Raw genomic sequence first — 25,830 nt, 5'->3', positions numbered from 1 at the left:
GGGGGCCGTGGATTACATGCATGCCTGTATGTATTCATGTACGTACGACGACTTAGTACAGTGGCTATGAAGCCACTTGAATGGTATGCATATGGTTCTCCATCCAAGACTGTGCAGTAATAGTCAGCATGAAGCCAAGTGTCCTTGCGGTTCCTACCACTTCGAGTGGCGTTGCGTTGGCCCAGTGGACCTACTCGTAGCCCCAATGACTCCATCGTCCACAGCTGTGCTTTGGGGGAAGCGTCGGATGTGGACTGGAGCGCAGCCACAGGGAAGAGTTCTACAAATGTACCGCTGACTTTTGATGGGCATTGTGAGGCCAGAGAGTCGCTCTCGGATGCCCCCCTATACCGGATGGAAAGCTGTAGCATGTGAGGTTTTCGATCTGCTCGGATGACGCCGGGCTGGACCGAAAGCCTCACTGCGGTAAGCGTTGATGGCTCTGGCTTGCGGGGGAAGTTTTGGTAATGAGGCTTGGATGCCTTGTCTTTTCTTGACTTTACGGAGAACTTGCTGTAAGGAGTTGACACCGCGTGCCGCTATGCAATACCAAGGCGTGTTGTACAAAGGGTATCTACCAACGCTACAAACGACCGCTACTCCATGGCTCGTGGCACTGTATGTAAACTGGCAGTGTACAATTTGTATCATCTCTGCAGGGCTACAGCGCCCACATTGCCGCTCCCATCGCCGCTGCAAACACCCATGTAGTCGATGCCGCAAGCAAGCTTCCAGAGCCTTTCTTATTGGCACTGCCAAGGTTGATCCCATCAGGTAAGCCCTGGTAGCCAAAGGTGAGGTTCTGCTTGATGGTAGTGTTGACGCACTGCCCGTTGGCGATGTCTAGGTTTGTGAGATCATCCTAGGATGGTTAGCTTTCGCAAAGACAGTAAAGAAGGAGGGCTAATCCTACAGGTACGACGAAGAACATGTACATGCTTGCTGGGACATTCTTGAATCCGCTCGTATCGTAGGGGAATCTATCACCGGGATCCGTATTCGTGGTGTTCCGGAGAAAGATGCATTGTACTTGGCCTGGGTAATCTGTTACCATGGCTGGGTAATCCCTCATAACATCGCTATTGCTCGTGTCCGCAATTAGAACGAACTTTCGTTGTGGGAAGGTCTGGAAGACCTTATCGAGTAAGAACTTGCGGATGCTCAATGTAGCGCTGACGTCGCTGAAGTTCAAAGGACGATCGTCGAAGGAGCCGCCAGGGTAATTCTTGTAGATGAAATCCATGTAATTGCGAGTCACTTGCTCAGGGGTGGTGGTCAGGTAATGGAACCAAAAATTCGGAAGGGTGCGCGACCAGTTGGCATAGATGTCAGGCATATTCATCCAGGGAGTGAAAGGCTTGGCAAAAGTGTTCAGGAGGCCCAAGGATGGTTCGTAGATCTGGGTAACGCGTAGGATGTCGTCAATGTCGGAAATGATCCCCAGACCTGTTGGAGGAACAAGGTAGGCAGTTGCATTTCCATTCACATCTCCCTCCGTGTAGACATTCAGGCGCTGGATCTCGCTTGTAGAGTTGCCAGCATCGAGCCCAGCGTCATTGATTTGGACAAAGCCGTCAAAGTCTCCCTCCGCATCTGTTGGAATTGGATACTTAATCTGTTGACTTCCGCCTTGTGGAGTCACGGCTCCGCCTCCGCCTTGTTCTCCAGAGGCCCCTGCAGTAGGTGCGGGCTGGAGATTGAAGGTCACATTCTGGTTGCTCTGCTGGATTATGAATATTTCAGCAGTCAGGTTTCGAGCCTGCGAAGCCTGGGATGGTGGAAGATCTTCAACGGAAGTGCCGACCAAGAATACGTTCGCAAGATCATCTAGTCTCTGTTCGGTGATATTAGGTTGCTTGAAGACGTTGCCGTGGAAGCGAAGATTCCAGCCTTGACCTGTCCAATTGGCATAGCCACTGGCCTTATCAGTATCTGACATGTGAGGGAGATATGCAGCATGGCTCACGGTATGTTCAGCACCTGTGTCGGCAGCGCTTTGACTTGAGTATCGTTGAGCCCCAAGCTACTCTGCACATCGGCCCCAGTAGGAAAACCCTGGAAGAAATTGGGCACGCCTGACGCGACGTATGAGGGTATGTCTGAACCCAAGCCGCTGAGTATGGAATTGACATCCCCGGCAAGATCACTGACCACGCCTCTCTTTTTGTATGTCTTGGTTGGATCCCAGCTGGCCGGCGATGGGGTGATCAACGGCCGCTCTTGGCCTACTTGGCCGGGCCGTGGGATGCTTCGACGGACCGCTGTTGCGGTAATGAGGGGGAGGAGGACGAGGAGTACGGTTGGAAGGGAAGTAATGATCATGGCCGCGGATCCTAGGTCCAGGTCTTAGGTATAGGGAAGTCCTTCTCCAGAGTAAACAACCCGCGTCTGTGGCTTCTCCTCAAGACAGAAAGGAAGGTGAGGAGGATAAAAGCTATGCTATGAATAATGCTTCATGCCCTGTACTCTATGGTCGCGAGATGGGAGAACTCTCCTCCAAACTAGACTTGGACGAGTCCTCCCTGTTCGCGCAAACAAAATGAAGCAATCGAAAACAAGGAATCCGTGCTTGGCAGCTTGGCTTGGCAGATTTCAGGGTCCCGATTAGAATGGAGAGCTACGCAGGCACGAAGCCAAGCGCAGTCTTCCCACCATTCCTCATAAGAAAGGAGAAACAATGGAACGCGTGCAACCAGGCAAACATCGTGCGACAATCGCGATCTTCTGGCAATGCGTCACCAATTGGGCACATTTGAGGCTGACAATCATTGATTAACGTCGCTACCGTCGTTCCCATATCCACAGTCGTAGAGACCCCCAGAGGATCTTTGCCCCTTCCACCACCCCATGCTTGGCCTACACCTCCTCCGAAAGTCCGCCATATCAAGTCGACGCCTCGCCGGCGCCCCAATCTCACCGTCGATACCCCTCTCGTAGTATTCCGAGGTGATACCCTCATAGAGCCAAAGCCCGAGTCCTCCCACAGAACGCCCAGCGGTCAAAATCCTCCCCAGCGTCCCAAAGACTGATACTGAGCCCAAATATCGCGACACGGTAGTTGGTATTTGCGAAAGAACTCGCAATCGCAGTAGATCTCGTCATCCAGCTCTTCAACTCGTTCGAGGCCATAATGAGATCACCTGCCGCGGTGATCTCATCCGCAAGGAGGGCTTAAACGGGCGTCGGAAATGTCCGATATTTGGGGGTTGTTAAGGAGGCGCGACATGATCCCGGCTATGTGCTAGGCAATTTGGGCTGTGGAGGGGAAGAGGGAGTCGACAATGATAGAAGGTGGTAGAAAGCGACGATGACAGAAAGAAACATGGGACGAAAGCATGGGAGCGAGGCATGAGCGCGTCTCCATTGTTTACCTCCTATTCTATATGGGGGTTAGTGGAGATAACTGCGCAAGTGGCTTGCAGTAGTCCCGCAGTAGCGTCTGCCATTCTAATCGACACCGATTTCAGACCCTAAAGTCGGCGTTTACACGCATCAGCATATCCTATGGACTCGACTCCCTCAGAGCCCAGGGCATATCCCGCCCGTTCTACCGAGGCCAGAATGGAACGTCTCACAGACGTCCAACTGACAGGCTGATTGGAAAGCTTGCTTTCTCTTACTCAAGATTGAAATCACAAAATGTTCGACAACCATAAACTACAGTTGACCAATTAGATCCTCAGAGTTCGTGATTTTGACGCTAAAACTCATCTTATCTCTTCAATCTCGAGCTAAACGCGCGTATATCTCAAAGAGAAAGCATTGTAAAATATTATCATTCCTTAATCGCTACATATTACAGATACAATAGAATTATACTTGTAGCCGTAGTTATACGCTTTTAAACAACGCTTTTAAATAACGCTTTTAGAAACTATATTCGATAGAGTAATTCTGAAGATATATGAAGAATAAGAAATTTACTTCTAGTCTTCGTAGATTATCGAGCTTGCGAGAAGAGCCACTTCGGTAGAAACCCTCGAAGGGCCCTCGAAGGATCAGAGGGATTTTAGAGAATCTCCCCCCCTGAGAATTAATAAGAATCATTCTAATTATTCGAGGACTGTCAGAGAGCTCTCCGAAGTATCAGACTGATTTAGTAATGAATTGTTGTGAGTAGTCTTCCAACGGTATCGACAAGCTTTCCACTACTATTGGGTAGCCCGTGCCCCAGCACATATTTGAGCTTCCTTGCCGGAGGAATTCACTAAAGTGCGCTAGGAAGAGTCATCTGGGCCTAAGGAGTGGCAGTGACAGGCCTCCGAAGACTTCGCTCTTCTCGAAAAGAGTTCCAGGACATGATCCCCTTCGTATAGCTCTCTGACGGGCGTGCCGCTGCCTCCCGCTCATTCACTTGCCCATCCATCTAAGTCTTCTTTATCTAGCTCCAGTCGTCTGCCACTACTTGTAAGGATCAAAGCCAGAGGAAAACCTGGAGGATTTCTTGGTATGCTGTATGATCGTTTTCGATTGACAAGAAAATAACAATTATGTTCTAGCCATGAGCCGTTTTCCCAAGAGACGGTATTCTTGGAATTGTGATGTGAAGCGATGATCTTGATATGGCCTTTGGCCACAGATATCTGATACACGGACAATTCGAACGAAGTTTACACATTTGCCTTTCCTTTGCCACGATCTCAATGCATCCTCGAGTCTCTATACTGCAAGCTTAGCAACACATTCAAGGCCTAGGATATGTCAATCATCTTTAGAATTTACGTTGCACGGTGGCGTTGCCATCGTGGGGAGTGGTGAAATTGTTCATCCTTGGGGCACAAGTCCACAGCCCAACGGACGGCCCATTGTCGCAACACTCAATATAGACTGCTCTTGCGTTAGGATAGTACGGAGCAAGCACGGCGGGAACTTCTGTCGACGGAGTAAGCCCCTATACCGCAAGCGCTCGGTAAATTGCAGGAGCCTTCAATTTCCGAGGCTTCAATTTTTCGTGGTCTTGTTCCTCAAGCGTTGAGTATCAGCACTAGAGCAGCTCAACCCCAGCGTCAGAACTGTAGACAGATACCAACACGACTGCTACGTTGCCTCAAGCTCGACCATGAAACCCCCGACGGTTTCCGAGCTTGGGATCGCGATCTACGACTCTAAATCCTTCGGCGGGCTTCTGGACGCGTTCTGAGTTCGAGGCCAAATGAGGTCTGGTCGAAAATGGCAGTGAGGGTATGCCTGGAATGTTACTGAGCGGCCTGAGCGGCATCGGAGGTGTCTGGGAAAGGGAAGAGCGAGTCAGCGCGCAGGTTGTCATGAGAGGAGACAGGATTTTGCTGAATAGCATCATTGACTCAGTCAAAAGGATTTTGTGACCGCTTGGGCCACTGGAAATATCTTGGGCCGTGTTCTAGATGGTAACCCTATCAGAGATTCTCTTATCAGTTTCAGTCAATGTTTGTGCCAGGGATCCACTTGCACGAAAACATGGCGTGCTTAATGGCTGGATTGGAACGAAGCTATTTAGCGGGGCAAGACTTGACTCTGACTATGAGGCCACAGTGTGTTGTAGGCTTGTAGCGTATGCCACCACGATTGAGAAGAGGATGTGACTTCTCGCTATGAGGCAACCGATTATTTTTGGGGTATGCCACCACCACCCTTATTTATTAGGGTGTAGATTCATGCTATGTAGTAAGACTGATTGGATCATATTTGTCCCAATTTCGGCAGAGCGCGTGAAGCTAGGCGAGGATCAACCCGTCGAGCCTGTGAGGCTGTGCCTGATTTTAAAAGCCTCAAACCACACCTCTAAGGTAGCCCTGTAGTCCTCTAGCCCTCTAGCCCCTAACCCTCTACTCCCAGCCAGTTCATCCAGAAGTTCATTGTTGTGCCTTCCCTTGCAAATCATGACCGACGCTGTTTCCAGGAACCCGCGCCTTCCTCGGCAATGGCGTGATCACAAGCGTCATCATAAGTAAGCATGAGCACCACCGAATATCTCCATCCAGCCAGCATTTAAAGAAAGGCGTCGCCACAAAGAGCCACGCACGTTAACACTCTTTGCCACGCTTAGAGCGAGAAAGGTGTTCTCACTTTAGGCGTGAGAAGACTCGCCATGGGCAATTGATCATCCTCCAATTGTCGAGTTGCAGCTGAGCTGCAGCTGCCAATGATCCTCAAGCCGGCAACGTTTCGAAGCAGCCCCCAACCGTCATGTCGGTAGCCGAACTTGAATTTCAAGATGACTACATGAATTCATAAATACGCGTAATTCATCCTCGTACAGCGAGAGGCAGCGCACACTCGATGGGTCTGGTCTCCTACTGCCGACCATCTCGGAACCGAGGGCACTGTCGAGAAAGATGTTGCGTGTGGCTGGACGTTCCTGAGCAACGAGGAAGAGTCAATCAAGGACGAATAGCTACAACCTACAGGAGCCAGTCCCTGGCCTCTAAGCGCTAGACCTGCCAATTTACTAGAAGCAGGTACAAAGCTGAATGTAAGGCGTGTCATTTAGAGTTCGGTCGCCGTGATTAGATTACTGGCAGCTGCGGATACGGCTCCTTTTCTCACCAATGACTATCAACACTATCCTTTGCGCCTACGCTTTTACACGCACTATGCCGCATGGTCAAGTCTTCCCGAGCTCTCAGGATTGTGAGAGTGAAAGGGATACGGGAGTACACTGTTTCACTTTGATTGCTCTCGCTTTCATTTGACTCCACTCAGGAAGGCAGGGAACTGTTTCTGGCCAATTTGATATGTCATAACTTTCTCCGACCACTGCTCCTCGGCATCTGAGCCTTGTGAGCATTCACATATGCACAATGTCATTAGCCCCGCTGTTTCGTCTCCATTCTCCTGAACAAGATTTCCTCTGCAGGTTTGAGTTGTGGATTCCCATTTTAGATGCTCACGGGTATGCACTGCAATCTGGTAGTGCCGGTATATATGCAAAGCTAATGCACGGGGTGCGTGCACGCTGGACCCACATCTATCAAGAATCGAATTGATACTGGCGGTCTTTGCAACGGATTCCTTCGGTATGCACTTATGTGGCATCTCCCTACGCCAATCAGCGGGATGGCCGCTCACCGCTGTCCATTACTCAGACCCCACGCACTCGAGAGATCCTCCCAATGCGACGATGCTCGCCAGGAATGAGATGTATCTGGGATCTCAGCAGATCCAATTTTCCGCTGATCCTTGCTCTACGGCATCACGGCTGCGTCAGGTGCAGGTGAGGGGAAAGAGTTGCGTGACAATCTTTCAGACCCTGTTCGGCCGACAGGAGCTGTGGGAGTTCCACTGGAGCTTATATAAGGGAAGCTTCAGGTAGCTCAGGATCACCCACATCTTGCTTGACCTTTTCTGCTGGCTCACATTCATCTCGACCGTTGTTACTAACAGAGCAGGAGAATCGTTAATCAAGATGCAACTAACAAGACTGGCATGGCTGGGAGGTTTCCTTAACTTGGCCTTTGGAGAGCCACAAGGTGAGTGGAAAAGTGATTCTCTGTCTTACCCTCAACGTGGAAGAATCGGATTTCAAAGAGATGTTCTGCTTTGAGCGGAACTCATCGATCGGAGCCAAATACTCTGTGTTCTTTGTGTCGATTTGTTTTCTTGGACGAGACTTAAGGCTAACATACTTGAAAGGTTACGGCTATGGTTATGGCGGCTTCTCATTCCCCAGTTTGAAAACTACGGGTACTGGGACCAGTCCGCCCACTCTCTCCACTGGTGTGAGTGGCACCGCTCCCGGTACCACTGTCCCATCAACATCTGCTCCTTACGGGAACTATTCATCGAGCTCCTACTTCCCTTCAGGCACCGCGCCGTTTTCCACTGGAAGTTCAAGCACCAGTGCCGACCCCAACACCACTACCATCAGTGGCAGTCCTACTCCATCCGCCAATGCCACATATGGTACAGTCAGCGGGGCTCCATACAAGACATCCAATTCTAGCATCTCAGGATACCCAACCTACTATCCTTCTCACGGGCCATATCCTCTCCCATCGTCTTTGTCGCGTTCTACTTCTTACCCATCGGGCACCATAGGCAGTGCTGTCTCTACCAAGGTCTCGGGTAACACAACAACCATCGCATCGACCGGAGACCCTTCAGCAAAGAAAACCATCGCATCCACCGGAGACCCATCTGCGAAGACCATATCAGCCAGTGGCACCGCCGGATCAACAGGCCTCGCCTCAGCGCCATCGTCCTTCGTCACGTACACCGCTCCTACGGGAATCCCTTCCGAGTACTACTTTCACCACAAGAAGCCCAAGCGTAGTGTAAGTCGCTTGTCGTTCTTCCATGAGCCGAAAGTGATGAGAGGTATACTGATGGAATTTACACAGGCTCACTACGGCGGCGGCTATGCCTACTACGCTTAAGGCCTACCCTGCAGTCCTCGATGATGCTTAGGCCTGACTTCGCAATAGTGATATTGAAGGGAATGCTTGTGGGTATGCAAATAGAGGTAGCGTCAACAACAGAAGCAACGAGTGATGGATATCAGTACACAGACATCATTGCATTGCGCTTTCTTTTCTCGTTCATGAGCATTGCAGGAGCAGAGCATACATGGCCACAGCACATCTGTTTTCTCTCATTGCAGACACCACTCTTTCATTATGCTGCTTTTTACACATCCAATTAATGTACCTTCGATTCTTCACGCAAAGCAACAATTTGATCAAGGACTAGACTTAGTTGAGGTAGTGCGCAATACACGGACTGTTTACGTTGATGGGTGCTTGATCATGCTTGGCAATGTGGAATCAAAATGTGACGTGTAGATGATTCCGCGTTTGAAAAGAAATACACCAAGTAGTGGAGTGGCTAATGGGAAGGTGATACGGCGAGGAAGCAAGGGCAAAGTGGTGGCTTACTGGCCAGCTGACAACGGTTACTTATGCGTCACAAGCAAAATGGAGTGACTTGTAGGATTCTATTGATCAGTCTAGGAGCAAATGCAAGCTTTTGTAAATGTACACGTTCCATCGAAAAGTCTGCCGAGAAGTGAAAGATGCTGTCGGAAAAGGCTGCCTGCTCGTGCATGCACACGGAGCGAAGGATGCAGAAGGGTTGTACATTGTGCATCCCTCTGCTAAGCCATTGGGAAAAAGGATTAGTCTGTGCCGTGAACGAGTCCGTTCCGTGAAGATGAAGAATGCTCTGGCAGCCATGATCGCTTCTCCGGTGGATGCAGACAGTGTAGGATGCTTCTCGTAACATAAAGACTAGCTAGTATTAAACATCGTCAAGGACCTGGTCCAGAAGTGAAATTGATGTGATCGTCGAGACTCGCTTCCTCTGGTCGAAGCATAAGCTTAGAGCAAGGGGTCATGATTGAACAGGCCGAAGTATTCGTGCAGAATTAGGAGTGGTGTAATCTTTCATGTATGCTTCCTTGGTCCAGACATTAGTACGGAGTACCCTGTGGTGGGTCTGTGGAACATGTAGAGGATTCTGTTGATGTTGATTGGATCTGAGCACAGAGAAGGCTTTCGTGGTTTACTGCAGCAGGTTAGCCCATGCGGGAAATTCATAAAGGCTATAGAATTACCTCCAAAGCAGCGGTGAAGCTCTTCGCTTGACTTCAAAACTCCAGGCGTGGATCAAGGTCCTTCAGCGGTAGAGGACGGACCATCACATCTCTGAGCGATTCCTCAACCAACTCATCGAGTCTGTCATGGGTATGTCTCTGTCAAAAATTCAGAGTTAGGATTGATTGTGCAAGGCTTTCCAGAATGAAAGAAAAAAAACTGGATTGACAGAGGAAACATGGACTGCGAGAAACGTACGTCAAACTTGCCCTCCCCATCGCAAGTAGGATTTCCAATTTCGAGCTTGTCCGTCTTGACACCCTTCAAAGCAATCAGGAAGTCCTTATCTCTAGTGCTCATTCTAACTTTGCGGCGTCCGCAGAAACCCAACTTGAGCTTTAGAATTTTGCCGTGTTGGCTCAGATGATCGAGGATCCATAGGAGGTCCTTGTCGTAAGTATAGCGACGCTGGTTCGTAGTCGTGCCTAAAACTCTGGAGTCAGCATGCCCAATGAAAGAGGCACTCCTCATAGCACAAAATTGAGTCGTGAAACAGCTCTGAGGAAAATGACTGGGGCAAACAACCTTCCCGTTTCAACTCAATAGGAAGGTATCTCTCTACTGAAATGGTATCATACCTGGGTTGCCCGACTGACTAGCGTCGTAGAAGAATACACCGACAGTTTGGATTAGGCTGATGTTCTTAGGTCCAATATCCGTCAAGAAGCGACGAACGTGGGTCCAACCGAGCTCATTCCATACAGGTCTACGCGAATTTGGGAGTCAGCATTGCTTATTTGAGGTAGGACATGGAGTTGCAAGACAGGTCTCGGGAGTAGAAAGGTCCTCTTGCCTCCGGAACTTGTCTTGCAACTCAATTCCAATACTAGATAGGAAGGGCCAGCTCTGAAATGAACGTACTCAAAGTAGGCTCCAGATTTGGTATGATTGTAACCAAAGACAAAGCGGTTTCCGCCATAGATGAACGCGCGAGCTTCGTTGTAGACGACTTTATTGACGCGAAGGAAAGCAGCTGAGTGGGCAAAGCCGCCGCGGTTCGTGAAGTCGATGGGCGCCTCTTTCTCGAAAACAAGGGCGTAGATCTTATCTAGATTAATACCTCGGGGTTAGCATTTCTTCTTCTAGACGAAAATTTGGGCACCGAAATCAGCCTTGGGAGTCGAGTGAGCTCTTCGATGCGAGGCTCGACCATTGTAGCTGCGAACGCGCTGCGTGTGGCAGTACTTGTAGTGTTACGCGATGGGGAAAGAAGCTCAAGAGGGAAGGACATACTGCGGATCTCTCCTGGAAGCTTCTCAAAACCAGCCTTTGTCTCATCATAAGATGAGTTCTTCTTGATGGCATTAGAGGGTACTAGTCTGAAACCAGGGGGCACGGCATCGAGGGCCCCGAAACCATAGGTCGCCACAGTTTTCGCAACCTGTGCCTCAGGCGAATCGACCTCACGCTCTGGCATCTTGTTGGTGGACGCTTCACTCATCGGGTGAGGAGGTGGTAAGCCGAGCATCTTGTTCCATTTCTGAACGGCTGCATAGATCCCTGGGTAGTAAGCCAGACACGATGAGTCTGGCGGCGGTGGGGAAACCTTCTTCTTAGCTTGAGCCTTGGGCTTTCCTCCAAGACGAGGCTTCTTGACGATGTGGCGATCTTCATCATCATCCTCACTCTTGCCTTCGTCCTCGCTGTCATGGTCATATTTACTCTTGGCATCATCGATGCCTTCATCGTCGCTGTCGAAGAGCAAGGTGCTTGAATCGACATACCCGGTTTTCAGACGGACTTGCTTTGCTGAACGCTTGGGCCTATCGCCGCGCGAACTGGGCATTGCAGTGGTGACGGCAGGGTTCTGTATTGAGAGTTAAAATTTTGACACGTAACCTGAAGGTCGGAGTAATCTACCTGTGGGACTTGCTTCTCCTTATTTACCTGAGGGCGAGGTTTCACAATAGGTGGGCGAGCGTTAGTATAACTGGAGCTTGCCATTGGCATGAAAGACGGAAGAGGTGGGTAAGTGGGGGGACCATTGGTGGCCATCTGCGATTTGTATGAGTATTCGTGTGATGAGCTCAAAATGTTGTGATTGGTCAACACAAGGATGATGGCTACCTCGTGCTACTACCGTACGGTGACGAGCGCGTTTGGTTCACAGTCAGCTCGAGGACAGTGGCTGCACCGAGGGACAGCTTGTGAGTCAGTCGCGAGGATGGATTCGATAAGGTTGGTGATAGACAGAGGTTGTGACTGGTAGAAGTGGATTGTGAAATTTCAAGGGTAGATGTTCCTAGTAGGAACGGGAAGTCGCACAACGCGGGTGCCGTTGGCGGCGGGGCCGAGGATGCTTAAACTGCCTTAAGGTATAAGGTACCTTACCTTCCTCTCCATCCTAAGCTTGGCATGCCACACCTAAAGTGATGAAGGCACCACTTTCTCCTACTTGGCTCTCGCGAAACGTGATGCATAGGCATCCATAACTTTTACATAGCCAATGACCAATAACCAAGAGAAAGGATGCGGCCATCGTCCACACTATCCTCAGATTCTTTTTCCATTTCATCATTATTTAACCATGACCATGGGGTAAAGGCTTCATGTGCAATTAGAACAAAGAAAAAAGATTGGCTTTGATTGAGTAGCAGTCGGATTTGACGACGCTACTCATCGTTCTTCTTTGTCAATTGAAAAGAGACATGAATTGCAAACGGCAGAGACAGAGACGACAAGCATGATAGACAAAAGCAGACAGATTCAACATTTGACGGTTTGAGAGACTTAACATGAATCGTATTCTTCCAGAGCTAGCCTCATTACATGGTAGGAGGAGACTTCATCTTTGTCGGGCTTTCTGATTCCCCCAAGGAGAGCGTGATGCACAACGAAACGGTGTGGGAGCATTCGGGCCCTTCAAGTGGCAATCCTGGGCAACCTTCAACGCAAGGTAACATAGGTCAGAACCGAACAAAGAGCTGGATAGGGGTCATTTCAATTGTATACCATGGTGGAGGAAGAATAAGACAGTATGCTCGTCTTGACAGGGTTGGCGATTCTATAGCTGTATGGCGGTATCGTGACTGGGCTTGCAATAGAGGCATGCATAGGGTGAAGGGGATATAGAGAGCCGGTAGGTCTGCAGCTCTAAGAAAGTAGTAACAACAACACGTCCAATCAGAAAATCTCATAATGTCCCTTGTAAGGTGGTGAGTTGGACCCAGGACATCTCAGCATAGCCCACATCAGAGAGCTTGCACTGTCCAAGTGAGTGCTGCAGCAGCCATAGAAGTCATCTCATCATCTTGGATTGTAGTTGTTTGTTGGACGAAAGCTTTGTGGGCACAGGATTTTAAGACAGGCACGATCACAAAATCGTCTTAGATCCCGCGAGATCCCGCCGCTAAGCATGAGGCCTACCTTCCAGTCCCCACTCATATACTTCAGGTTGATCATGAGGTGAAGCTTTGCATGCTCTGAAGCATCAGCTTGCACCATCAATGTTCAATATGAACATGTCTGTATGTACCAGATGTTGGTCTCGTACATTTTATGCTGCTGCCCGGAGGTCTCCATCTATCCAGTCCCTGGGCTCCCAGCAGTGGCAATGGCTGTCGAGGCGAGGCACGGCCTCTATGAGTTTGGAAGGTCAGCACAAGGTACCGTTTTTGTGGGAACTCCATGTATAATGATTCTGATGATGTCTAAGCTATTGGCTGCAAATCTGGAAGAAGCAGACCCTGCTGTTTATGAAATACTTCAAAGGGTACGCTATCATCCAAACGACAACCGCTTCCCACAATGGGCTCCAGAGGGATCCTCACTGACGCATGATATATAGGAGAAAAGACGGCAGAAACACTTCATCAACCTCATACCCTCCGAAAACTTCACTTCACAAGCAGTTCTCGATGCCTTGGGCAGTATCATGCAAAGTACGCCTCTTTAAAGTTATGCATAGGAGAAATGAGAGCTGAAAGGGATTCAACAAATAGACAAGTACTCGGAAGGGTACCCAGGGGCCCGATACTATGGCGGTAATGAGCACATAGACGAGTCAGAGAGACTTTGCCAACAAAGAGCTTTGGAGACGTTTGGCCTAAGCGAGGAAGAATGGGGAGTCAATGTGCAACGTACGCTCTTGAGCGGACTTGACGTGCGTGCCTTGCTAACGTGCGAATCAATAGCCCTCTCTGGATCACCCGCAAATCTTTATGCCTACTCTGCTCTTCTTAATTCGCATGATCGAATCATGGGTCTTGATCTCCCTCACGGCGGACATCTGTCTCACGGATACCAGACTCCCACCAAGAAGATATCCGCGATCTCAAAGTATTTCGAGACCCTACCTTATAGACTTGACGAGTCGACGGGTCTTATCGACTACCAGAAGCTCGAAGAGCTGGCGATGCTGTACCGCCCAAGAATCATCATCGCCGGTACTTCAGCGTATAGCAGACTTATCGAATATGCACAGATGAGAGAGATTGCAGAAAAGGTGGGGGCATATCTGCTTAGCGACATGGCTCATATATCAGGCCTTGTGGCCGGAGGTGTCATTCCTTCTCCATTCCCCCACTCAGACGTCGTCACTACTACTACCCACAAGTCGCTGAGAGGTCCGAGAGGGGCCATGATATTCTTCCGCAAGGGCGTCCGTAGACAGGATAAGAAAGGCCACCCAGAGATGTACGACCTCGAAGGTCCAATCAATGCTTCGGTCTTTCCAGGTCACCAGGGCGGGCCTCATAACCACACCATCACAGCTCTTTCAGTTGCTCTACATCAGGCGCAGAGCCGCGAGTTTAAGGACTATCAGAAAACCGTGTTGTTGAACGCAAAGGCTCTGGCCGAGCGCTTGGGCAATTCTAAGGAGAAGGGCGGCCTAGGATATAGTGTTGTCTCGGGAGGCACTGATAATCACTTGGTGCTCGTCGACCTCAAGAACAAAGGCGTAGATGGAGCCCGTGTAGAACGTGTGCTTGAGCTCGTGGGCGTTGCCAGCAACAAGAACACTGTACCGGGCGACAAGTCAGCTATGAAACCAGGCGGACTGCGAATGGGCTCACCTGCTATGACCACCCGAGGATTGTTGCCGGACGATTTTACAAGAGTTGCTGAAATTGTTGATCGTGCTGTAACAATAACGCAGCATCTGGACAAAAAGGCCAAGGACGAGTCTGAGGCGAAGGGACGGAAGAATCCTGGAAGCGTGAAAGCCTTCGTGGAATTCCTTGGTGATGGCAATGAAGTGCGGGAGGTTGTTGAGCTGAGGAGGGAAGTTGAAGAGTGGGTTGGCACTTTCTCACTGCCTTGGATTAAATGAGGATCTTAGAATTAGGCAAGCCCCCACTGCTTCTCGTGCTTTTGTCGCACTGCATTTAAGAACGTCTCCTGGGTTTTACCTCAACGGAACACCATTTCAGGAATACACAGCCTGACTTTTCCACATCTATCATTAAGTCTCCAAGCACTCGAGTCGTCTTGACGGTTCTGAAAAGTGTCTGTAACACCTAACGATAGCACCGAAGTAGTTGAGTCCCTTCAGTTCGATATCTAGCTACTCCACTCTCTGCTGAAAGGCGACCACACAGTGGTTTGATGTTCATTGGGCAGCATCAAAACATCAACTTCATACCCACCAAAAAGTTCTTCAATCGCCAGTATGCATTCCGCTCTACCTCTTCATGTGGTAGTAGTCCTCGTCTTCGTGGTGTTCGGCCTCGTTGCCACAACTCAGGCCCTTCCAATTCGGAATATGGGGCTCGCGTCATCCAACAGTATCGTTGAAGTCACCCGAGTACAAGCCAGGCACTGGTGGGATGGGCCTGGAATTCAGACCGCGACAATTCTCCTCTTAGTATTCGGTTTTTTCAGCGGTGCAGCGCTGATAGTACACTTATACCGACTCTACTCGTTTGTAGGTCTTACCCTTCCGTTCATCTATTCATAGTGGAGTCGTCCTGATAGCTGGCAGCGACGTACAAAGACAGAAGCGGCGGAGGAATTTGAGATGGCTTGAGGCTACGAACTTGCAGTCAGCTAAGGAACCAAGTGGCCTGTCTGAACACGGGCATACTGTCGACTCGCATTGACACAACGTCCACCTACTGCGCCTTCGTCCACAACATGTTACATTTCTACCAGTGAAGGCTACACCATCCATTCAACAACTGAATCAACCCGGAAGCTAAGCTCTTTTAGTACGTTAGACTTTGGTCAAGCTACAGAAGGTCAGCGGAGCTTGTCAGAAGATTGTTGTGCTATTGTTTGAGAAGAGGTTCTCAGAAATGCCCGCGTCTGTACTCTAAACCGACTTTCCCTATGAGGAGCTTCCAGGTCTTCACATTCCCCGAAAAAACGGATCATCGCTGACTTTGCTGACCTCGAGAACCTTCATGCCGCCATTCCATTTCTGTCCCGAAATCTTCCCCTTTCAATCGGCACATGTCCCATGTATACCAGCATCGGAGAGAAGGATTCGGTCAACAAAGAAACCATTCTCTCCCCCTCCATATTTGCGCTCCTTTCTACGCATTGTCCTCTTGTTGGAATACACAATCGCCATGTTCCGGCACAAAGGACTTTCTTTTTCAACCGAGGCCGACAAAGCATTGTGAGCCAGCATTGTCTTTCCTCTCCTTAAGAATCCCCCACGTCCCCGTCGTTGCATCCAACAACCCCCAGCTCTAAACTCTCCAGACTCCAACTTACCTCCCTCTCTCCCTCAATCCAGTTGCATACCAAGTCTCAGCAGACAAGCATCCAACCAAGAGAGACCTCCCCTGTGACAATGTCTGACTTCATCAACTCCGTCATCCTCACCACCAACACCCACCCCTATACTTTCGGCCTTGTCATTTTCATCCTAGCTCTTTTCGCCGCCTTTGCCCTCGTCGTCGTCAGCATGACAGGTCTCCACTATGAGTGCGACTGCGAAGAAAACAGCCCAATCTTCATCGACCAGGAGACCCGTCCGCTGCTCGACAGCCAAGACCCATTGAAGGACTATCCCTACGGGCGGTACGTAACGCGCACTGTCTCGGCTAAGCGAGCGAAAAAACAGTCGGTCAACCGGGCAATTTTGAGGCAGATGCTCGAGGTTGATTGGGCAGAATCCTCGTATGGAACGATTACTGCTGCGCCGAGGGTGGGGGAGAAGAGAAAGATGAGGGACGACGGGATGGGGAGGGGCAAGCGGATTAGGATGGAGGAGAGTTCCGAGGAGGATAGTGAATGGTAGGTAACTTGCTGGTGAGTCGAGCTGATGGTGGGAGTTGGAGTTGGTGGAGTGATGATGATGTGGAAGAGTTTTGCTGCTCAATTACACATCGAATTTTGGGAGATAGGAATCAATCTCAACTTGCTCTCTTTTGTGAACAAACCGATTTGCATTCCAACACTGACCGCTTCTCCTGCATTGCACTCATGAAACCCTAACAAAATGAACGTTTGTTCATCCTCGAAAATGTTGAAGACTTACGATCTGATATTTCGTCCCATTCTACATCATTGCATCAAGTATTTTCAAACCTTAGCACAAACTACCGCCATCTCCTGCCCCCTCTCGCCCATCTAACCCCCCACCAAACGCTCACGCTCCCGGCAGAAACCCAAGAACAGTCTCCCGATCGCCCCTATCAATCATCGCGAGCATCTCCTCGTCCACAAGCTCAGCACGCACCCGCGCCGGGCAAACGAACCAATAAAGGCCGGCGATGGCGTCCGCGTCGACGCCCGACATCAGGGACACCCAGTGCGCCGTCTTCGGCGCGCCCGCGAGGTGTGACGCCACGAAGACGGCGACCGCCGCGACGGACGGCGGAGCGTGGCCCGCGAGCGCGCACGCGACGTGGATCTTCTCGGCGAAGCGCTGGGAGACGGCGATCGTCTTCGAGCTGGAGGTGAAGTTGAGCCGGTAGCTGTAGGTTTCGCACATGGCTTTTACGGTCTGCAGGTCGGTGCTGGGGCGGTATTCGACCTCGCTCGTCACCCTCGCTCCCTCGTGGATATCCTCTTCAGGCACCTCTTCGTCGTCGTCGTCGTCGTCGTCCTCCGCCATAGTGTTTCCTTGGTGTTCGAGATTCGAGCTGACGGGGGATCTCGGAGCGCTGTCAGAGGATCGGGGGCTGTAGCCTGGCGATCCTGGAATATTGCCTCCGCCAATGTCTGGCCCCCAACCTTGATCGTCGTCATCCTCCGCTCCATGATAATACAGGCGGCCGAAATCCCGATTGACAGGGTTGAAAGTCCAAGCGTTGTCAGCGTTGTAGTTTGGCGATCCAGGACCGTCGTACTCACCACCATCTGACATGTCAAAGTGATCTTCTTCTATAATCCCATGCTCGAGGTACGGCCGAGGCTGTGCGGGAAAGAAGACATACCGACATACGGGGCACGAATTGTTGGCGGCGCCTGTGGGATCAAGCCAGGTGGCAATGCATCGGGAGCCTACCTTGTGGTCGCACGGGAGGCGCATTTCCCACTCGACGATGCCGCTCTCGTCACAAAGCGTGCCGCATTCTGTTAGACAGACGATGCATCGGTCGCTGCTGTTGGGCTCCACGCTGTTCTCGACTCTAAGCAGCTGGCTGAGGAACGCCGCTGCCATTGTGGGAAGTTGCAAGGTTCGTTGATGGCGAGGTCGAGTATTCAGTGTATGCTGGTCCCGAACCGTCAATTTGGAGAGGTGGGTTAGCGAAGGCTGGTCAGGGGTATGAGAAAGTGAAGGAAGATCAGTATGGGATGGGTGTGGATGGGTGTGGGTGCAAAGTGTTAATATATAAAGATTGGGTGTGGTCCTCGACAAAGAGCGCTTGAACATGGCATTGTGTCGATGAACCTGAAGCGTGGCTCTAGTTCTCTTTGTCGAGTACTGTGCTCTTAGCTCTTTGTGCGAGGCAGTCACGGTACAGCATTCCATGGAATAGTCCAGGGCCAACGAGTAGGGAATGTAGATGAGAGAGGTTTTTCACCTGTTATTTGGGATACTAACCAAAAATGCAGCCATTATTCAGCTTTCAGATTCCGCACAACCTTCTCCAACCATTTTCCAATTCGTGATATCTCATCCGCTCCTTTTTCTCCAGCTTGGTTCTCACCTGTATCACGCCTTACTTTCCGGCCAGGACGTCTGGCCAGCTTTACGTGAGCGTCAGTGATCTCAACGTTCTGATGTGCCTTCGACGCCTTTTCGCTCTGCTCATATGCTTCGCCGGCAACATCGACGGTGCATGTTGTGGCTAGGACGATGTAAAGAGCAAGGAATGTGCCGATGTCGTAGCATGTATACCTTCCAGGCGGCCCGTTCTCAGAATCGCATACATGAGTAGATGTGACCGAAGTATTGGATGCGGAACCCTGGGTGGTCGAGTTATCCATCTAGGAGACGAGATTAGCGTGAGTCTGGTGTTGCTTTGGTTCGATGGTTGAGACGCGATTGGTGAGTTTTAGAGATTGCACCCCTGTGGAAGAGTATGTGAAGAGGTTGCTGCTGAGGAAGAGAGGAATTATCGGCAAGTTTAAAATGTCGAAGAAGGATATGAAGACAAAACAAAAGCAACAAAGACGTGGTGCTCTTTCACTTGTAATATTTTTTTTATAAAGAACGTCTGAGTCACAAAACTTTCAGGCAACAATAGAACACACTGGTATTGTCAACACCTCTTTGTCAACACGAGTCGATACAAAACACGCTTCGGAAGCTTCAATCCAGACTTGACAGCTTCAGGCCTGCTTAGCTTTTATGAATTGTTCTCTGCGCCTCATCCGAATCCTTTGTAGGCCATTGACCATCCATATATCTCTAGTTTGCTTACATACCATACCCAGACTTCTTCAAACCCCGGACGATATGAGTTGTGTCTACAACGTAAACAACCCTGACCCCCGCAGAGCGCCAGACTTGGCCCCACGACCCACATTTGGCCTATGGGACGCAATATTCTTCCTTGACCAGCATGGTACGTCTTTGAGCCAAGCTGATGAGGTTATCTTTGGTCACTGGGATGACTATGCCGATCAGACCGTCAATATCTTACACCAGATGATCAAACAGACAGAGGGACTGGTATTCTCGGATGATGAGTACACAGATCTCGTGCGGACTTTTCAAGCTTTCCCACACCGACCCAATCTATCGAATGTGCTCAGAGACAACATGTATGACGAGCACGAGTGTATCGTAAAAATGCTGGCCGACCTGGCTCAGACACCCGTTCAGAAGGTCTGGCACATGTGGGCTACCAGAGTCGAGGAAGTTCATCAAGGTCTGGCCGAGAAAATGAACCGCTGCAAGCTACAGCTTGCTCAGCAGGGTGAGGGCGACTTTGGCCTGGCGAATCTGTCCCTGTCCTCCAATCTGCCAAAAGCAGAGAGTTTGACTGGTCTGTTGCATAAGATGCTGGACTCGGCCAGCGAACCCGATAACGCGCAGGATAACCCCGCAACTGGTTTGGAAGCTCACATGCAGCAAATGGGCTTCTAACAATAATGCTTCTCGTCTGGGATCAGTATTTGGACTGGCTATCAGGTGCTACATCTGCGCTGTGCCTTTGGAGCTGGACATCTGTACAAAGCGGAGAGGACGTTGGTAGTCATGGAAGCATCTCCTTCAAATCAATTGCTGAGAGAATCATCGAAGACCTGACGATTTCCACTGTTTGCATCAGGATGTCCAATCTTTGAATCAACACTGAGGAATCCCACTTTGTTGAATAAAATGTAGTCATGCAGGAGCACTTGGCCAGGAGGTAGGTAGAGTACCTCGGCAAGCGAGCTGTGAGCCTGTGATTCTGATTTTCCATGGATGTCTGGATTGCTTCCACTTTGATAGGAATGTACTTGGGGAGAATGTAGAAAGCGGGTTGAAATTGCAAAAGTTATTTTCTTGCCGATTGTAGTAGAGGAGAGAGCCGTTGAGTTGGGAGTCTTAGAGAACGCCGCAAAGCGTACCATCTTTTGCTGAAAGACTCAGGGATTGGTCTCGACCACTGGCACAGAGATTGGTCGCACTGGGGACCCAGGATTGGGAATTTGACACACAAGCCAGGGAAGGCGGAACACGGCCGGTCTCCTAACTCTTTTCCAGAAACATGCTTAAGCTCAAGCTTTACGGTTTGCATGGCTGATGGCGGACAACAGCGGTGGCATATGAATCGTCTCTTTCGTCACCAACAAGTTTTCCATCTCAGAGTTGACAAAGTATTGCGTCGGTGGTTGCGAGTCCTAGAACAATGGTAAAAGGCGTTTGTTGAAGATGAGTTGACAACGGCTTTGTCAACACTCCGTACAAAGGCTCTGTCAACACATCTTTGTGTACCTGTACAATAACACTTCTTGATTGCAAACCTGTGTGGGTCATCATTGATGACTTTATCAGCGTGCCAACTTTGTTTGCACACTGACCACCACCAAAATTCCAGCAGCTCACAGTTCAATGATGGGGTTCGAAATCACCAACGCAATGGACTGCCTCAGCATTTCAGACCCACGTAAAGTTCCCGCCTTGCCTGTGCGCCCTTCGTGGCTGGCGGAAGAATCAATGGACCGCGAAGCAGATATATCCAAGGCCGTCCAAGGAATCATGACCACCTGGAACGCGTGGACCGACTGCGTCGAAAAAGTTTTTCAGCACATGGGCAATCAAACAGCAGACCTTCAGGTAAGGAAGGCACTTTTCAGTCCTTTTTCGAGACTGCTCTTCGAGTCGCGAGACATGCTGGGGGAATAAGATCCCCATTTAACAGTCTTTCTACTCCTCAAACATGTCTTATTACTAAGTCCTTGTCTACGAATGGCAATGCTGACTCCTAATTGTGCTAGATCTCAGAAGATGAATACATTAACTTCGTCCGCATGTTTGCCTCTCACCCAGCGAGGCCTATCCGACGGCCGCTCGAGGATATAACGGAACACGAATATTGGTTTATAAGAACCATGCCGCATAGGTATCTCACCTACCTCCACGGTCTCTGGAACGCATATGCCGACAGGCTCGAGAAGACCTATATTGGCATGGCCGCTGAGCTTGGACGCTGCAATTTGCTGGCTTCTCCTTTTGAAACAGCGTCACCGAGAGGGCAGTTGCATGGCATTTTGCGCTCTATGTTGGGTCCGGGGAGACTGTTCCACGGGCTGGCAGATACGCGGACTCATGAGGTGGCAGCTGTTGGAGAGATGAGCCTACAAGGACGCTCGTTCACTCATTCAGACCAGCTGGTGTCTGGCCTAGAGACCACGGGTCTTCATGGAGCACCGGTCACCTACATGAAAGGTGCGGAGGAGCTGGTCGTAGGGTTAAAGAATATGAATATCGAGGCAGACATCTCTTGAATAGACTGTGACTTGCCATGAGAGGGTAATCATCGGAGCAAGCCCACTAGCGAATTCCATACTTCCGTAAGAACGGAATGGGAAAGGGTTAGCTGACACGCTTAACTGCGCAAGCCGCAACATAGATATTACGGAGATTGCTTAAGAAATTTCATATTAAAATTGGTAACTCGAGGAATAGCGTAGCAAGCGCCTAGTGATCAGCGTAAATGGAGTCTGAGGAAATCATCCGAAACATCGTGTTTCGCCTACGTACAACTCATGTGGTTTCGTATCCCAGTGTTCACGCAGACCTTGGGATTCTGAGTGCCAGACTAGTCAACCTCCTAATCTCACAGCCCGTTGAAGACATAGAAGGCAGGAAGCTGGTCTTCCGAGTACAGATGCGTCATTGGACCCATTGATTTTCGGAAGATTTGGGTAGCAGACTGATGCCAGTCGAGGGAGCGCTCTGCTCGCAGCCTTAGGGGGTGTCCCTTTTTGGCTCCAAAGGCTGTTGCGGAATTGTCAAAACTTGAGCATCAGCCCCGGAGTATGTGCATCAAGGCTACTGGAACAGGCTGTACAATCTTGAATCCCATTTTTAGAAGTCCGAGTTAAGTGGGGAAATGGTGGTTCGGCCGTAAGCTTCACGGTCTCAGCGCCTTCACTTCTGAATGCTCTTGATGCTGTGTAGTTCATTGGGTTTCAGCTTTCACGACGGTCCGGAAGGATCCGTCTTTTACACCCTCCCAATAAGGATCTGTGGCAGGATTTCCCCAAATTCAGTGTCTCACTCATAGCAAGATTTGCCACGGTGGTCTGTCAAGCCATGCTTTCGAATGGGCGCCATCAATCTCGTACAAGAGATGGAGTTTTGATCCCACCGAGCTCCAAGAGATGTGGTCGGCTGATGGAGTGTTTCAAGTTGTGTGTATGTAGGTAGTATGTATGATCCTGCATACGTTGGCGGTAGGTACCGTTCCTGCGGCTCCGCTACAGCATGCACAACATGATACATGGTACATGATACATGGGGACTTGGCTTTAGCTGCCTTTAGGGAAAAGGATGCGCAGCCAGTCAGACGGAGTAATCCAAGGCAAGGATAAGCGGAATTGAGGGGTAGCTTGCATAAGGAAGGGCATAAGCCGTTTTCCCCTTGTTCGGCAGGTAGTAGTACTAGCGATAAGGTCCTACACTAGTATTAAGCTAATGAATGTACTTTATGCACGGCCGTAAAGTACAAAGTGGAAAAAAAAAAGGTTAAAAACCAAAAAACCAATTGACTGGCCCGTGACTGGTGATCCGATAGCGAGGAAAGAATCCTTCCTTCCTTTCGATATTGATAAATGCTAATCTTCCCTCTTTTCGTGTGTGGCGTGTGGTGGGGAGAACATGTGAACAGAAGCCTGGCCTCCTGCGCTGCTGGGTATTGGGCCATGAAAGAAAAAGTGGGAAGAGGTGGACGGCGGGTCCAGACGTGTTTCTCTCTTATTCGCTCGCCTCAACCCAGACTCCACAAGACCCTCCCTCCCCATTCAGCGACTGACCCTACCCTCCCCCCGCCCCCTTTACCGGGCAACACCTTGCCATCCACTCACAGCCTTGATGGAATTTCACGCTTTCTGATAGTTGACATGCTCAGATCAAGCTGTCAAGAGGCTGATGGTTAAGATGAAACCTGGAGAGCAGAGAGAGCTAAAGATTATCTGCGCCTGCTTCCGGAATCTCCCATTTCCCCGTGAGGCAGAGCGCAACGGTTAGGCCAGGAATACACTCGCATACCCATGGGAACCAGAGCGGGATCTAAGGGTAACCACTATCGCAAAAAAATGAAATCAGGCCAATCAATCCACGGTACGTTGCTCCACTCCAAGACCCTATCAACATGCTGCAATCGCCGAAGCTGACATCACCGCACCGGACGCGGAGATCTAAGCATCAGGGCACAGATGTTTCAAATGCTATTTTTCCAAGAAGATACGCTTCGAGACGAGACATATGCACAGCATTGTGCGGCGGGATGCGGTGTGAGCTTAATTGCGCGGCGTCGGCGCCCCTCCTTGCCTATGCAGATCGCCGTTGTACTTTGAAAAGGTTGTCTACTACTCTACCCTACTTTATTTCTCAATACAGGAATATCTAAGGGGCTGGGAAGGAGAGGAGTCAGCAAAGGTCATGCATAATAACTCCGATGGTCGGAAGAATCTGCCTATGCCATGAAAATCTTTGGTTCCCTCTTCCAAGGCAAGATCAGCAGGCTCGTTATCGGGGCAATTATTGGTTTGAAATCTGGGAATACTCAGGTAATAAGGATTCTGTTTTGGTGAAGGATGTGTGACATGTGGTTTGCTACTGCTACCGTAAGTGTGTAAATTATGCCACGTTTGGGTTCACCGCCAAAAGATAGAAGCGCCGCACCTCGAAATTCCTGTGAGTGGGCTGATGCGTTGTCAAAAGCCACGAAGAGCTGACGGCCTATCAAATCGCTCATCCCGGTTCTCTTCTCCACACACCACCCGCGGATCGAAACGTCAAAGTCTAGTCCTCTTCCAGCTCTAGTTCGCCGTTCCCCCAGACATTCTTCTGGCATGTCCTATCACGTCTTCTCTCCTAGCCTCGAACCTCCCATCTTTCAGCAAACTGGGACATCCGAGGGCACCACACCCTCCTTTTTTTTCCCTTTCATCTTTCCTCGTCTCACAGGCGCTGTGCCTCATTCATTCATTCATTCAGTCAGTCAGTCGTTTGCCTGAATCCCCTTGATTAGTCGGACAGCTAATCACGTGGGGGATTTACGTGTCTCGGCTCGCTTGGTTGAATGGGAACTGGGTGTCCTGATAGTCATAGTCATCATTGCCACGGGGCTTATGAAAACCGAAAACCCAGGATCGCTGAGAATTTGCATCGTATAACTAAAGGGAAGTCGCCGTAGATGCACGATAATTGCAATGGCTCGGAAAGGAAGGCCCATCAAAATGGGTGGATCCGCCAGTTAGATTATAGCTCAACTGCTCTCCCGAGTCCCGAGCGTCTACACTGACCCTTTCTAATTTCCAAATTGCACAATGCGTGCATGCAAATAACACTCTCAACCTGGGACGAATTGAAGTTGCCTTATCGTCGCGATCGCGAATGCATGAACTGTTTTCTTCTTACAGGCATCTCAAGTCCAAGGGGGGTTTTTTCTCTTTTTTTTTCCCTTTTTTCTTTTTCGGGTTGGGAGATTTTTTCAATTCGAGCCGAGCGGACGATCGTAGGTAGGTGAATATGCTCCCACAAACCTTGTGATCTTCACGGTTCCAGTACAGTAGTGGACCAAGCGTGTTCCGGGCCGACCAATTGGGCTGACTCAAGCCCGCGTATCAAGAGTCACCCTTGGGATGTCGATCCAAATTCGCAGACAAGGGTAAGAAGGGGGTTTTGTGGGAAAGGATAGGACAGTTGAAAAAGAGAGTTTCGCTTGCCTGCATGTGCAGGCCCCTAAAAGCGGAAGAGACAGCTTTCTCTCTCGATATTGAACACGGACCGACCATTAGAGTCCTCAGACTGTTAGACCCATACTACACTAATCCCTGGCTTTTTTTTCTTCTCTTACTCCCGCCGGCCATTCTTCTTCCCTCGATCAATGGTGTAAATTAGTACAGTAGATCAGTTATGATTATTATGATTATTATGATTTTTATTACTATTGATATTGCAATTGTTGGCAGGACTTGATTACTGTTAATAACAATGCAATTTGCCCCAACTCCCACAAACTATTATACCCATTCAAACTATCATTTTGATTGAGACCTGGCACTGACTTGATAAGACCAGCCTTTTCCCTGTAGTTCGCCCCGAGCCGTTGAGTTGCATCAAAAAGAGCCCGTCTCCCGCTCTCTTGCATGACTACTGCTTTTTCAACGGTCACCACCTTCGTCTGTCTATCAGTCTTCCTACCACAGCCCAATTCACAATTCTGCCTCTGAATTGCAACCGCGTGTCCTTGTTCTCATT

The 25,830-nt window shown here is 49.8% G+C and overlaps 9 protein-coding genes across 9 annotated transcripts; 5 read left to right on the top strand and 4 right to left on the bottom strand.

Moving 5' to 3' along the window:
• Positions 1-661: 661 nt before the first annotated feature.
• Positions 662-2,322, bottom strand: HO173_002824 (uncharacterized protein; the record flags this gene model as incomplete). Its single annotated transcript, XM_037304755.1, has 3 exons — positions 662-862; positions 914-1,916; positions 1,967-2,322. The coding sequence occupies 3 exons, from the start codon at positions 2,320-2,322 to the stop codon at positions 662-664; spliced, it is 1,560 nt and encodes a 519-aa protein (XP_037168248.1).
• Positions 2,323-7,384: 5,062 nt separating this feature from the next.
• On the top strand, positions 7,385-8,354 carry HO173_002823 (uncharacterized protein; the record flags this gene model as incomplete). Its single annotated transcript, XM_037304754.1, has 3 exons — positions 7,385-7,448; positions 7,612-8,252; positions 8,319-8,354. The coding sequence occupies 3 exons, from the start codon at positions 7,385-7,387 to the stop codon at positions 8,352-8,354; spliced, it is 741 nt and encodes a 246-aa protein (XP_037168247.1).
• Positions 8,355-9,562: 1,208 nt separating this feature from the next.
• On the bottom strand, positions 9,563-11,564 carry HO173_002822 (uncharacterized protein; the record flags this gene model as incomplete). The annotated part of the gene is made up of 6 exons (XM_037304753.1): positions 9,563-9,667; positions 9,768-9,994; positions 10,148-10,275; positions 10,431-10,617; positions 10,803-11,376; positions 11,430-11,564. 6 exons carry the CDS (start codon positions 11,562-11,564, stop codon positions 9,563-9,565), a joined length of 1,356 nt encoding a protein of 451 aa, XP_037168246.1.
• Positions 11,565-13,122: 1,558 nt separating this feature from the next.
• On the top strand, positions 13,123-14,841 carry HO173_002821 (uncharacterized protein; the record flags this gene model as incomplete). The annotated part of the gene is made up of 4 exons (XM_037304752.1): positions 13,123-13,281; positions 13,357-13,450; positions 13,511-13,648; positions 13,703-14,841. The coding sequence occupies 4 exons, from the start codon at positions 13,123-13,125 to the stop codon at positions 14,839-14,841; spliced, it is 1,530 nt and encodes a 509-aa protein (XP_037168245.1).
• A 1,467-nt stretch (positions 14,842-16,308) lies between these two features.
• Positions 16,309-16,758, top strand: HO173_002820 (uncharacterized protein; the record flags this gene model as incomplete). The annotated part of the gene is made up of 1 exon (XM_037304751.1): positions 16,309-16,758. The coding sequence occupies one exon, from the start codon at positions 16,309-16,311 to the stop codon at positions 16,756-16,758; it is 450 nt and encodes a 149-aa protein (XP_037168244.1).
• A 351-nt stretch (positions 16,759-17,109) lies between these two features.
• On the bottom strand, positions 17,110-18,126 carry HO173_002819 (uncharacterized protein; the record flags this gene model as incomplete). The annotated part of the gene is made up of 1 exon (XM_037304750.1): positions 17,110-18,126. The coding sequence occupies one exon, from the start codon at positions 18,124-18,126 to the stop codon at positions 17,110-17,112; it is 1,017 nt and encodes a 338-aa protein (XP_037168243.1).
• Positions 18,127-18,524: 398 nt separating this feature from the next.
• Positions 18,525-18,896, bottom strand: HO173_002818 (uncharacterized protein; the record flags this gene model as incomplete). The annotated part of the gene is made up of 1 exon (XM_037304749.1): positions 18,525-18,896. The coding sequence occupies one exon, from the start codon at positions 18,894-18,896 to the stop codon at positions 18,525-18,527; it is 372 nt and encodes a 123-aa protein (XP_037168242.1).
• Positions 18,897-19,368: 472 nt separating this feature from the next.
• On the top strand, positions 19,369-20,001 carry HO173_002817 (uncharacterized protein; the record flags this gene model as incomplete). Its single annotated transcript, XM_037304748.1, has 1 exon — positions 19,369-20,001. The coding sequence occupies one exon, from the start codon at positions 19,369-19,371 to the stop codon at positions 19,999-20,001; it is 633 nt and encodes a 210-aa protein (XP_037168241.1).
• A 978-nt stretch (positions 20,002-20,979) lies between these two features.
• Positions 20,980-21,848, top strand: HO173_002816 (uncharacterized protein; the record flags this gene model as incomplete). The annotated part of the gene is made up of 2 exons (XM_037304747.1): positions 20,980-21,177; positions 21,339-21,848. 2 exons carry the CDS (start codon positions 20,980-20,982, stop codon positions 21,846-21,848), a joined length of 708 nt encoding a protein of 235 aa, XP_037168240.1.
• Between the last annotated feature and the right edge of the window lie 3,982 nt (positions 21,849-25,830).

This window comes from Letharia columbiana (genome assembly GCF_014066305.1).
Source record: "Letharia columbiana isolate WasteWater2 chromosome Unknown Sc0000006_s0, whole genome shotgun sequence".
NCBI classification, from domain to species: domain Eukaryota; kingdom Fungi; phylum Ascomycota; class Lecanoromycetes; order Lecanorales; family Parmeliaceae; genus Letharia; species Letharia columbiana.
Note: the sequence above shows the minus strand (reverse complement) of the source record. Positions and strands in the feature narration are given on the sequence as shown.